The 14801-nt window shown below is 40.3% G+C and overlaps 1 protein-coding gene across 1 annotated transcript in view; it reads right to left on the bottom strand.

Annotated features, from left to right (window-relative positions):
* LOC122639959 (serine/threonine-protein phosphatase 6 regulatory subunit 2-like) overlaps positions 1-14801 on the bottom strand; it is a 114473-nt gene that overhangs the window by 93932 nt on the left and 5740 nt on the right. Inside the window, exon 2 of the mRNA XM_043833022.1 lies at positions 12909-13012. Coding sequence (XP_043688957.1) covers positions 12909-13012 — 104 coding nt within the window. The remainder of the gene's footprint in view (positions 1-12908; positions 13013-14801) is intronic.

Genomic DNA, 14801 nt, shown 5'->3' with positions numbered 1-14801 from the left:
TGTAACAAGCTGGGCATGATTGATATATATGCTTCAGCTTAGGGGGAGTGTTAGAAAAGGGTAGAAAAGGGAACTCACCCTTCTCGAGATTAGCGTCAAAGAATCTGGCACTAATACCGAGAAGGGATCCCTCTCTTCTCTTCTTGTTGCTTTTTGCTTTTCTGATTTACCATTATGCCCCTGCAAAGCATATCTATTATATGAGATATTTTCCTAAGCTCTCTCATTAACGAGAGTTCAGCTTGCTCTCTCTTTTTCTCTTCTTCTTCTTTCTCCTCTTCTTCTTCTTCATCTCCTAGTTTTTCTGCTATTTATAGAAGTAAAAACCGTAAAACAGAGAAACCCTCCCTCACTCTACTATTTTTATCATTGATGATACAAATAGTTTTAAAGTAAAATTTTTAGCTGTGGAGATTTTGTGAAATCATTTACTATAAGTTTAGTGCCAAAAGTAGACCAAATCAGATCATCTTACCATTATCGGTTCCAATCTTTTTGACGATAACAGTTTTAGCTCATTTGAACTCAGTCAAAATTAGAAGGTTGAAGCAGATCTTCCAAACCAGTGAGTGTTAAGACACCAAACCAGGGGTCAAGTGTAGCCCTTGGTTGTGTGATTCAGCCCTCCAAATCTCTTCTGGTTCCAGTGCCTGATGGTGGAGTTATTCAAATCTGAAACTTGCAGCAAGTCTGAGCAGAAACTGGAATCGCAGGGATGCTTGCGGTCTCCTTTGTGTTGAACAGCAGCAGCAGTTAATATCTCAATTTGGTGGATTGAATCTAATCTTCAATGTGATCTCCGGCACTTGTAGCAGTCACAGGCAGCAGCAGCAACAAAAGGGAATTGAATGAAGATAGGAGAAGAAGATAAAGGGGGATAAGGAGATTTGGCTCTCTCAGCCCTAGGGGTTTTGGCTCTCACCAGTCAGGCCTCTCAGCCCTTCATCCACACAATAGGACAATAAAACTTTGCACAAAAGGCATATTCTCATTCATCATAATTGTTGGTGGGGGGTCCTTTAAGGGCATTATATATTTATGGGTCGCTATGCTTGCCTTACAAGTAAGAGAAAATTAGAAACTTGCAAGAAAAGGAAAATAGAAACTTCTAAATAAAAGATAAGCCTACTTTCTAAATCTGAAATTAGAAACTAAAGAACTAAGGCTGCTTAATAGACAACCACAAAATATCTAAGAGAATAATTCTAAAAATAGAAACTAAACTAAACTCCTAATTACCCCATACAGATTGTTGAGATGTGTTACCCGATATTATAAGGGTATTTTTGGTATTTTATTTATGCTTTATTTATGTACTTTTGAACAAGGGTAGAATTGTAATTTGGGCTGTGACACTGTTCACGTGAACAGTGTCGTGAACAATGTTTCCTTTGTAATCTCTTTTATTATTATTATTATAAATAGAGAGCTTGACTGATCTCATTGATCATTCAAGCCATTCACGAAATTCCTGTTTTGTTAACATAGCATCAGAGCCCAATACACTCTGATCTAGGTTTTCAAAACCCACCTCCCTCCCTTCGATTTTTTTTCTCCTTCCCTTCATCAAGCTTCTTCCCTTCTTTCTTCCTTTCTTTTGGTTCTTCTTCTCCCATTAGGGCAGCACTACTGAGGTGATCGTAATGATCTAGCTGCTTGATGCAGATTCATCATCAAATAGGGCTTGTTTCATTGGGAATAAGTGTAGGGCTGCGATATATTTATGTTGGGCCTTTGTTCCCAAGGGTTTTCTATGTATTAGGCCACTTTAGTGGGCCTGAAATAGGGGTATATAGGTTGCATACGGGATTAGCCCAATACTTAGTTTTTATTTTGTGTTTTTAATTGAACCGGTTTAAATTGGTTGCATCCAATTGGTTCAATTGGTCTAATTTAAGTGAAGTGATCCTATTGGCTAAGAGGTTCTTATATCCTATTGGTTAGTAGGGAATCTTCTTTTATTTTAAGTAGTTTTAAGTTGTTTTTAAGTCATTAGGACTCTATTTTGAGTCTATTTGAGTTTCCTAGTCAGTTTAAGTTGCCTAATAGGTTAGGGATAAGGTTAGGCCATTCCTTTTTAGTGTCTAAGTCAATTTTTGAGTCTTCTATATAAGTTTGTAAGGGAGGTCAGCATTGGACACGAATTTGATTAATGAAAAAGCTTTTGTTTGCTGCCATAGCTGCTGCTCTGCTCTGTTGAGTGAACCTTGTGAGTAATATCAAGGCTACCTTGTGGGTAATATCAAGGTGAAGGGATTGGTGGACTCCGATCGACTCCTTGCATCTTGTAGATCGGGAGGTCCTTCTTCTAGTTCTTCAAAGCTGCTACCATTGAAGATTTAATCTTTCAAGTAAGTAGTTTATTAATTCAGCATTTAACCTTCTTCTTCTAATCCTCTAACCTAAGCTCCATCTACTCCTATTATCATCCCTTCCATTAATCCATAGATCCATTAGAACCCTAAAACCCTAAATCCAATTCTGCCCTAAATTGCAGAATTTTGTAACTCATCCAAACCCTAACTTCTTTATACCAAAATAACCCCCTAGACCTGCCCATTAATACCCTATAAACCTTTTTCCTAAAATCTGCCCCTGAACCCTAGATCTTACAAACAGTCCATTTTCATAAGGCATCCTACCCAAAACCCTAGAATTCCAACCTCAACCAAATTTGATCCAACTTATACCATTAGACTCATAAAATTCTGCACATCATTACCAAATAAAACCCTAAGTCGAAACCCTAACCATAACCCTAATTCTGCCCTAATTAGCCTAAGCTGTCCCAATCGGCCAGCCTTGTTAAGAGATCCTATTACCCTGGTTCCTAGTGGGATTACTCCTACTTAGGACTACATTACTGCTGCCCCAACATACCTCCTTTTTTTTGCCTCTTTTTTTTAGATCGAGTGGAGCTGAAGAACTGTCTGCGATTTGAAGATTCCTAATTTTTTTTGGAGATCAGGCCTCTACATCTGTTTCGGCTGCATCTTCTATTGTGGGATCTTTATTTGATATTGTTCTCAGCCCCTATTCACTTCATCAGATTGGTTGAAGACCCCAGCCCCTTATCGATCTCTCTTCTCAGGGTTTTTTTCAAAACCCTGACATTAATCGATCTTGGGGTTGGGCTGCTGGTTCCTGCTGCATCTGATTGGCACCCTTGCTGCCTTCATTCGACATCATTCCCAGCCTACATATCTGAGATTTTTCGCTCTAATACAGCCCTCTTCTATTGGGGGTCGATTCCAGAATTTTTTTTTGGATTTTTTTTGCCTGTTTGCTGCTTCATTGAAGATTGGTTACCTGCTGCAATGATTGGTTCAGATTCTTCTTCGGCCTCTTCTGGCATTGATGGCCAGCCCCCGACTGATTTTCTTCCCCTTGCTGCCCCAATCAAACTTGATGGCTCTAACTAACTAAAGTGGTCTCCGTCTACCTATTTGACAGTAGCTGGTCGTGGCCTCACTGGCCATCTTCTTGGGACAACAACTAAACCAGTGGAAGAGGGTTCTCAGCTTAACAAGTGGTTATCTATTGATGCGATGGTGATGTCCTACTTGATCCATTCTATGCAAGGGGATATCTCAGACAATTTTCTTCTACTGGACACAGCCCATACTATCTGGAATGGTGCCAAAGAGACTTATGGTCGCACGGGGAATGATGTGCAGGTCCATGAGATTAGAAAGAAGGCTAATGCCACTACCCAACAGGAGCTCTCTGTCTCCAAATACTATGCTACCCTCACGAACATGTGGCAGCAATTAGATCATTACTCCAACTATCAGCCCTCTACTGCTACTGATCTGGCTGCCTATCGCAAACACGTCGACAAAATACGTGTCTATGATTTTTTGGCTAGACTAAATATGGAGTTTGATCCTATTCGGGTGCAAGTACTTGGGCAGTCCCCTTTTCCATCCCTAGAGCAGGCCTTTGCCTTGGTTCATAATGAAGAATCTCGTCGAGCTGCTATGCTGCATTCCTCTACTGTTGATCGATCCGCCTTACAAGTTGCTTCCAGCACTCCTTCTCTTACCACTATTGATGGTGGTACTGCTGTCCCTAAAGGTCCTGTCAAGTGTGAACACTGCAACAGGCTCTATCATACTAAGGCTCAATGCTGGAAGCTCCATGGGAAGCCTACTGATTTTGAGGAAAAGAAAGCCTGTGGGAAGTTTAAGCCCAACGCTCATATGGCTGATTCTCCTACTACTGCTGCTGCTACTCCTTCATCTGACATTGGGCTTACTCAGGATGAGCTCCTAGCTTTCCGTCGCATGCTACAGGCCTCTTCCGCTGCCTCCACTACAGCATCTGCACCTGCTGCCCCTCCTGGTTCTAATTTTGCCTCAAGTACTCCAGTCAGTAGTCTATGTGCATCAGCTGTATCCAGTCCTTGGATTATAGATTCCGGTGCCACTGACCACATGACTGGCTCCTCCCATGTATTTCATCTTTATTCTCCATCTTCTGGCAAAGACAGTGTTCGAGTAGCTAATGGTTCCCTTTCTCCTATTAATGGGAAGGGTTCCATACGCTGCTCACCTACCTTTCATTAAAATCTGTTTTGCATGTTCCGTCCTTTTCTACCAACCTTCTCTCTATTAGTAGTCTAACTAGAGATCTGAACTGCAAACTGACTGTTTTCCCTTCTCATTGTGTCATACAGGATCTGGAGAAGGGGCGCACGATTGGGGGTGGTAAGATGCAGGGTGGTCTCTACTTACTTAACTCGGGTCAGCCTTCTACTTTGCATTCGGTTTCCTCTACAACTCATCATTTACAGTCCACCTCGTCCCTTGACCTTCATCTTTGCCACTGTCGGCTTGGTCATCCATCCCTTAGTACTTTGTCTCTTTTGTTTCCGCGTTTGATTAAGCATTGTAATAGGAATGAGTTTTTATGTGAGGCTTGTGTTTTGGCCAAATAGAATCGTTCCAGTTATTCTTTCATTAAATAAAAGAAGTGAGACTCCTTTTGCTTTGGTTCATTCTGATGTGTGGGGCCCTGCCCGTTGTACTTCCCTTTCTGGTCATCGATGGTTTGTCTCGTTTATTAATTGTTATACTCGTGCCACTTGGGTGTACATGATGAGCCATAAAAGTGAGGTCTTCCACTGTTTTCAGTTATTTCATCGTATGATTTAGACCCAATTCAATGCCACCTTGCGCATTTTACGCAGTGATAATGGCAGAGAGTACATGGAGGGTCAGTTCCAACTTTATTTGGCTGCACATGGTATTGTCCATCAGACCAGCTGTGTTGACACACCTACCCAGAATGGGGTTGCTGAAAGGAAAAATAGACATCTCCTTGAGGTAGCCCGGGCCATTATGTTTGCACGGCAGGTTCCTTCTCACTACTGGGGTGATGCCATTCTTACCGCTGCTTATCTCATCAATCGTGTGCCTACCCGTGTCCTTGATGGTTGTTCCCCCGTTGATCTCCTCCAGGGTTCCTCCTCCTTTGTGGTTCCCCCCAAAGTTTTTTGTTGTGTTTACTATGTCCGCAATCATCATCCTCATGGGAAATTTGATCCACGGAGCATGCGGTGTATTTTTCTGGGCTATTCTGCGACCCAGAAAGGATACAAGTGTTACCATCCACCTTCACGTCATACTTTTGTCTCCATGGATATTGTCTTCCATGAGTCCTTGTCATATTATTCTCAGACACCTCTTCAGGGGGAGCAGGATCAGGGTTTTGAAGATGTGTCTGCTATTCTTCCGGCTTCTATTCAGGGGGAGCCCTCTATAACTTCAGCTCCTACAGTGGCTCCTATTCAAGGAGAGCGTAGACCAGTCAGTCAAATCCCTGTTGATAAGGTATATACCGGGGAGCGCACAGGACAAGTTGAGACTACCACCACCACCATACCACCTACACAATCGTCTGCACTTGATCCAGATCCAGACCCTGCTACATCATCTGGTAAGGATCCTTCCCTTGACTTACCTATCGCTGTTCATAAAGACGTTAGGTCATGCACCCAACACCCCATCTCCAATGTTGTTTCCTATGATGCTTTATCTCCTTCCTATCGTGCATTTGTTTCTTCTCTTTCCTCTGTTTCTATTCCTCAGAAATGGCAGGAGGCGATTGCAGATCCAAAGTGGAAAGCAGCCATGATGGAAGAAATGACAGCCTTACTTAAAAATGAGACATGGGAGCTAGTTGTTCTTCCTTCGGGTAAGAAACCAGTCGGGTGCAAATAGGTATTTGTTGTCAAGCAGAAGCCAGATGGAACAGTGGATAGATATAAAGCCAGGCTTGTGGCCAAAGGCTTCACTCAGACTTATGGGATCGACTACCAGGAGACATTTGCCCCTATTGCGAAGTTGAACACTGTCCGGGTCTTACTTGTCTTGTCTTTGTCAACTTTGGCTGGGACCTATAAGCGGTTGGATGTAAAAAATGCATTTCTTCATGGGGAGTTGGAAGAGGAGGTTTATATGGATGTTCCTCCGGGTTTTTCCTCTGACAAGACCCATGGGAAAGTTTGTAGGCTCAAACGGGCACTCTATAGGTTGAAGCAATCTCCACGGGCATGGTTTGGTAGGTTTCATAAAGCCATGGTCTCCTGTGGATACAAACAAAGTAATACTGATCACACTCTGTTCATCAAGCGAAAGGGAGAAAAGGTCACTCTTCTCATAGTTTATGTTGATGACATAGGTGTGACTGGTAATGATACAGATGAAGTTTCTCACCTGAAGGCTTTCTTGGGACGGGAATTTAACATAAAAGATCTAGGACAGCTAAGATATTTTCTTGGGATTGAACTTTGAAGTTGCCCGTTCTCCAAAAGGCATCTTTCTCTCCCAGAGAAAATATGTACTAGATTTACTATCAGAGACTGGTTTGCTTGGTTGTCATCCTTATGACACTCCCTTGGAAGCTACTACCCGTTTGCAAGAGAAGGATGGTGAACCTGTTGATAAGGGCAGATATCAACGATTGGTGGGCAAGCTGATTTATCTCTCCCACACCAGACCAGATATTGCCATTGTTGTGAGTCTTGTGAGCCAGTTCATGCGTGATCCTTATTCCACTCACATGGTTGCTGTTCTTCGTATTCTCCATTACTTAAAGTCAGCTCCAGGAAAGGGGATCCTTTTGACTCCTCATGACCATCTTCGCATTGAGGCTTACACAGATGCTGACTGGGGTGGTAACCCTAACAGGAAATCTACCTCTGGCTATTATACTTTTGTTGGAGGAAATATGGTCACATGGCGGAGTAAAAAGCAAAATGTTGTGGCAAGATCTAGTGCTGAAGCTGAATTCCGTGCTATGGCCCAGGGCATATGTGAGTTATCGTGGCTTGAGTTTACTCCTTGATATCCGTGGTTCTGTTCATCTTCCAATGATGTTGTCTTTGTGACAACAAAGCGGCAATTAGCATTGCCCACAATCCAATGCAGCATGACAGTACCAAACATGTGGAGATTGACAGACACTTCATCAAGGAGAAGTTAGAGAGTGGGTAGATTTGTATCCCTTTTGTGAAGTCTGGATATCAACTGGTTGATGTCTTCACCAAAGGGTTGAGTGGGAAGTTGTTTTATCCTAGTCTAGTCAAGTTGGGCATGTGTGATATCTATGCCCCAACTTGAGGGGGAGTGTTGAGATGTGTTACCCGATATTATAAGGGTATTTTTGGTATTTTATTTATGCTTTATTTATGTACTTTTGAACAAGGGTAAAATTGTAATTTGGGCTGTGACACTTTTCACGTGAACAGTGTCGTGAACAGTGTTTCCTTTGTAATCTCTTTTATTATTATTATTATCAATAGAGAGCTTGACTGATCTCATTGATCATTCATGCCATTCACGAAATTCCTGTTTTGTTAACACAGACAAAATTGAGTCTTCTAATAAAGTCTTCACATGATTTGGTCTTGCGCCCCACAAGATCTTTTAGTAGCATTCACACCAAGGCAAAATAAGGGGTTGTGACACTATTCACGAGAACAATAACGAGAACAGTGTTTTGCCCTCTACTTCGTATATTGTCCTATATCATAAAGATACTTGAGGGTTGACCCTGATCCTGATCAACCTGACCCTGCATTTTGAAACATTTGTGTTTGGATATTTGGATGATGTATTTTGGATCTTTTTGATGATGCATTTGGGTCTTTGGATTATTTAATTTGGATCTTTTATTAATCTTTGGATGGATATATTTTGGATCTTATTCGCTGATATAATAATATGTTGTGAATTTTGAATGGAATATAGAATGATAGATGGATGGATATATTTTGGATCTTATTTGATGGTAATAGGTTTTGAAGTTGGAATGTGGATACTATTTACATTTGTTTTGATTGTTATAGTTGCTTTGAAATTTGCATACAGATACTTAGGTAATTATTTACAAATTTATACCTGTATCCCTTTTTTTGGTGTCGTATTGTTCAAATTAAAACATTTAAACGCATATTGTTCGCTTTTGTATTTTTTTTTTGTTCTTGACATATTTGACTGTATTTTTTACCGTCCCATTACATTTTGATCTGTTTAAAACACATTTGTACCGAACACAGTTTTTTTATCGTTCCCATTTGAACTAACTATGATCTCATCCTCTTTCTCGTTGCAAATCTCACTCTGCTTGTTGAGCTGCGCTTCAAGTGTCAAGTGCTTCAACTACTAACTCTCTCTTCTCTCCAGCTAAATGGAGAATGCCTAACTCCAACAACTCTGACAAATATGCTATCGAGAAAGTAACGACAACTGTCCTCTCAAGAAAGTAACTTCTTCAAATTTGCTGCATCTCTCATCTCTCCTAATTACTTGAGCTTCCAATTCTTCAATAATAAATTCCTTTAACATTTAGACTCAAGATGATCTCATTTGCATTTTTGAGATCTCTTGAAATATCTATGATTCTCTTCCTTTCTAAGCCCAACTCATCAAGTGTTGAAATCAACTCTCCTTCTAAGTCAACTTGTGCCTGTATTCATCAATATCAGATTCTTCATCATGTTTACCATCAACTGATGTTCCCTTTTACCAGAAACCATCGAAGATGGATCATTTCTGCTTTCTTCTTAGTGACTACAAGAACACTCATCCAATTATCTATCAAATACCTTTCTTGTAGAATCCTCACTAGTTGACTGGCCACAAACATTGTTGTCCATTTTCTGCCCATTCTCATGTAGTCTGCACAAATTGTCCAACATCTTTTTAGCTGACTTGCATGATTTAACTTTGATGCTCTCACTATTTGTAAGTCCAGAAAGAATGGCTTTCCAAATTCCAAGCCTGTGAGTCAATTTTTAATTTCTTCTTTGAAGCTCCACAACCTTGGAAAACTGCTGCCCATACATCATAACTCAAGCATCCAATATATGTCTCTATTCTGCGCTTCCAAAAAATAAAATCTTGTCCACTAAAACCGGTGCTCCGGTAGAAGACAAACTGAAACCTTCACCTGCTGCCATCATCAACCCACAGAACCTGCCAAAGTTGATTAAGCTTCTTGTTGAAACCTAGGCTCTGATACCAATTGTTGAACTGAGATGGTCACTGAGGAGATTGAATCAGTGAACACCAAAAACTCGTTCCCTCAAATAGTCAAACCTCACAATCTCAAGTGATGACTTCTTTGGTGGTCAGTAACACAATAACAATGTCTGGCAGCCCTCAATCAAGCACACATACACAATTGCCAAGAACAGATTGGTTGGCGTTGGGCTTTTTACCAATCACACATGCATACAATCATGTGACACACCTTGCCTCTCTCAACACAAGTACACACACCCATGTGGCAAGGTCTACCCGGCATGCACACCCATCCTACAGAAAGGCTCTCCATATATCCACATATACAAGCCACAAGTAACCACCCACAACACAGAATTTTTATGTGGTTCGACGGTGTGCCTACATCCACGGTGCAAATGGCTTAACCTAGCCTTTGTATAATGCACAATACGATGATTCGACTGCACCCACAATCAAGAGCTACAACCCCTAGTTTATGTAGCAACAGCTGCAAGGGAGCACCTACCTCCACTACCAAACACTCACTCAATAGCCAAAGATTACAAACAATGGGCTATATAACTAGGCCCAATTATAAGCTCATCAACATGCACAAATCCCACCCAATGGCTTACAAGTAATGACTTAGGCAAAAACACAAACACCTAGCCTACAACCAATTACAATAAAAGGGATTTGCAAAGGGGTTTACCTACATAACCGGGTAACCTCCAAAGATGTCATAAATTGAACATCTTCAATTAATGAAGCACTCCCATTCCTTCTTTCTCTTCGTCTCTTTCTCTTCTTCCTTCCTCTTCTTCCCAAACCCTCTTTCTCTACTCAAAACCTAGCCAAATCTTCAATCACTTTCTTGGAACTATCAATAAAACAATAACCCTCTCAAGAATGGTGAATAGCAATAGAGGGTAAAGACATGGAAGCTCTCCCAAGTTCTCCTTCTCTTTCTCCTCTTCAAAATGAGCTTCTTTTCTTCTTCTCTTCTCAAATCCCAGCTAGATATTCAAAGCATTTCTAACCACAAATCTTCTTGCATTTGATGGAAGGATATTCCCATTGAAGCTTCTCCTTCCTCTCCCACTTCTCTCCTCTTCTTCCCTTCTTTCTATTCTGTTCTCCATAGATTTCTCTATCACTTCTCAAAATTTTCATCTCAATTTCCGCCCCGGTCGAACCACGAGTGGTTGGACCAGTTTCTGCACAGTGCCAGTAAAATAGCTATAACTCACTCTTCCGATATCGGTGATTCCGGCGGCATTGGAAAAAGACTTGAACCTCTGCAACGTTCATGTTTTGAGATTCAATCCAGATAGTGAGGAAGACCTCGAAAAACACACTGCAAGTTTTTGTATATGCAAACAGAATATTCTGGTCACAGCTCTGGGACAGACATTCGAAATGATTTCTCCCTCATTTGAACTCCGATTGAGGCAAGTCTTGAATCTCCATTCAATGGGTCAGTCTTTTAGTTTTACACATTTGCACAGCAGCACAGTGCAGTGCCAAAAAATCAACCCAAAGTCAAATGTACATGCACTGCCAGTTCTCTGAAAACTGTGTGAACCATGCATGCTGTCAGTCATACCCGTAACTCTCTCTGTATAAATCCAAATGACTTGAATCCAGTTCCATTGGAAATGTTCTAGAAAACACTACAACTTTCATGATTTAACTTTCATCAGAAAATCAATGCATCACCTTCAAATATCTGCTCAAAAAAGTCCAGTCGCAAAACCATTCTGCCCTTAAGTGACCTAAGAAATGCTGCTACCACATGCTGCAGCCAGCGTTATTCAACAATACGGAATGCCTATATCTCGCTTGTCTTAAATTCGATTGACACGAACCACGAATTGGTGGAAAGCTGACTCAGTGATCTACATTTCTTATGTTTCAAGCTTCCACGAATTTCAACTATAGGATAGCTCAAAAAATCCATGAAGCTGCTGCATGTAGTAAAAATAACATTCTGGACATCATGCACAACAACTACATTTGAGATTATATCTCCCTAATACGAACTTGGATTGACTCACTTCTCGAGGCATTGGACAGCTAACTCATAGGGCAAGAGTATTTTAGTTTTGAGTATTAACAGATTCTTCCCTGGAGATATCTCAACACTCTCATGAAGGTACTGGTCATGCAAAAGTGCAACTGCAAGCCACTGTACTCCACATATAGTAAAAAATAACATTCTGGACATCATACACGACAACTACATTTGAGATTATATCTCCCTAATACGAACTTGGACTGACTCACTTCTCGAGGCATTGGACAGCTAACTCATGGGCAAGAGTATTTTAGTTTTGACTATTAACAGATTCTTCCTTGGAGATATCTCAAAACTCTCATGAAGGTACTGCTCATGCAAAGTGCAACTGTAAGCCATTGTACTCCACCTTCAACCCTTGCCACCAGCCCACAACCATGCCTACTGCCCTCATAGCAGCTTTACATCATCTTCAGACTGACCATCTACATGCCACATGCCTGCATCTCAGCCCATCTGAGTGAGTGTGTTGAGTGTTGACCATCAAGAACACCAACACATGCTCACTGCTCAATTGACTGCCTGGATGACTGTGATGACAACACTGAAAACCATAGTGCTCTGTAAGCTGTGCTCAACATACTGTCCTCTAACTTATTCAGAAAGAAACTAGCACGGATGGTCATGAATCATCAACACCCAACAATATTAGTAATCCCAATAAACATAAAAAGGTATAGGAATTGAAAGTGAAAATACATAGTACTGCACTTGGAATACAAAAGTGAACACGTTTATGCTACACATAAAAAGGAACAGAAAATATGAACAAGACCAACAGACTACATCTAACGCAGTTGTGAATCAAAATCCTAGGAAGATGAAGGAAACAAGCACAACCACTACATCCTGTTAATGTTCTGTAGGCATGTAAATCAGTAGGTAATTCATGATGATGGTTATGTCTTGCTATTGACACCCAATAACTCATCTTAGTAGCCTGTAAGTCTGTAACAAATGAACTAGGAATTGAAAAACATGACATCAAGACATAGTTGTCATGGCATTAGGAGACCCAAGGCATTGGAGGGGGCCTGGACACAAGAAGACCAAGCCGAACAAGGCATCCGCCTAGGCAACCAAGACACCTGGACACCTAGGCAACACTCTAACAACGAGGCATGAAGTATGAATATATGCCAACCACTGGACTACAGTAAGGTAATGCAGATAACAATGCACACAAACATGAACAGAAAATTTTAAAATGATCCACCAGCACCAGCACCTAATACAGTGAAGTATCAAATTCCATAAGCAAATGAAGTAAACAACCACCAGATGATTATACACATAAGAAGGGATACATAGAGTATTACAAATTTATAAGACGACCATTGAGCGATTTGCATTCTTGAATTATTTCATCTTCGTCAAGAAGTTCCTCAATAGTGAAGTTCTCCTTATCCAGAATTGTCTCCACCTGGGAGGACCATACAACAAAAAAAATTAAAGATGGAAAGATAGAAGTCAAAATAAAAGGGGTATTGAAGCTTTGTATTAGGAAAAACAATAATTAATAATATAGGACACAAATAGCCTAAATGGAACTTTGTGATTAATAACCAAGCTGATAATGGAAAAGGGGGCAATATCAGAGAACCAAATAGGCTTGAACCCAAAATTTGGGATTTAAAATACAGTATTTTAAGGCCAATTGGCCCGATTGGGTCTTAAATACTGTTAGTTTTGAGTTTTTTTTATTGTAATGAGCCTCTTTTATAAGCCCAAAAGTTAGGATTTAAAAGGGTACACAAGAACAAGTAATGGAGAAGATTATGTGTGGTCCATTAGTAGGTTGTTAGGATTAGGTAATATTTTATTACTTTTACAAGTCTTTAATCTTATTACATGTTAGGAAGTCCATATTAGGTAGAACTAGTTCCTTTTTTTTTCTTTAAAGAGCTGTAAACCAACCCCCCCCCCCCAAACGATATTGATTTGGAATAGAATTTGAGATTTTTATTTGAAGATTTGGTTCTCTCTCCTCTCTCTTCTCTCTCCCTCCCAACGCCATTGCTGCCGTTTTCCTTCCTTTCTTCTTCTTTATTTTCTTTCCTACTATCAGAATTCCAAGCAAGTCCTGCACATCATCTTTTCTTCAGTTTCTGAAGTTCTATTTAACTGATTACAAGCTATGCTGTTGAATCTGATCTCTTCTTATTCGCTGTCCTGGTCTGATTTAATAATCCAGCATAAAGATCCAAATATTTCCTGTGATTACTGTTTCCTATTCTAATCAGGATTTGTTGAGATCTTACAGATCTGAGGATTTGATTAAAATTTTGGTATCAGAATTGACAACCGAATATAGTTCTCTGTTGACGCTGTTTTCAAAATCTAATTCTGACTCTGTTTTTTCAAATTCCTAATTGAACCCTACTTTCTAATTTCTGAACTTCTATTTTGGGTTCTGGTTTTCAACAACTTATTCCATTGGATTTCCTGGCATTCGGTTGCTATTATCTTAGTCTATATCTCTGGATTCTGAATCGTATCTTTAGGGACTTTCAAACTGCATTATTTGGTATCGGAGCCGAAATCCTTTATTTGCGATGACGATCGATTGTGGTTTTCTTGCTCTTCAACTTCACATGGAGAGTTATAAAGAGATTTGAGGAGGGATTGTTGGAATCCAGTCGGGTTTCTAAAAGCTTGCCGATAATACTAAACACCTATGCAATAATGTATTTAATGCAGAATCCAGGTGAAAAACCCCGATTCAGGTTCACTATGGGCCCACCCTAGTAACACAAGGCTTAACAATTGAAAGGAATGGCAAATTGTAAATACTTAAAAGTTTATAAAGAAATGGCATCATGGTAAATAGATGGAATCTTAAAGGGTAGTTAGGTAGACAAAGAGAAATGATAAGAAAGTGAATTTAATTAATCAGGAGCAGCAAACTATGAAGAGGAGATAAAATAAGAGGAAAAATAGACATGGGGAGGGGCAATCCTAGAAAACAAATATATAAAGGAATTAGAAGCATAATCATGAGGTTGTCTTCAACCTTACGACTCCTTCTCCAGCGGTACACCTGAAGATGAGACTACTCTTTAGAATGGAATGCAATCATAGTACAAGATATCGGCGAAATCTTGAAAATATCTCGGTTTTGTGAAGTCTCAAGACGAGATGGTAGGCGATACAGGATTTGTGCCAGATCTCAGTCGAGATCTCGGCCCGCCGAATCTCGAGGTATATCTCGA

This window comes from Telopea speciosissima, chromosome 9, assembly GCF_018873765.1.
Source record: "Telopea speciosissima isolate NSW1024214 ecotype Mountain lineage chromosome 9, Tspe_v1, whole genome shotgun sequence".
Lineage (NCBI taxonomy): Eukaryota > Viridiplantae > Streptophyta > Magnoliopsida > Proteales > Proteaceae > Telopea > Telopea speciosissima.
Note: the sequence above shows the minus strand (reverse complement) of the source record. Positions and strands in the feature narration are given on the sequence as shown.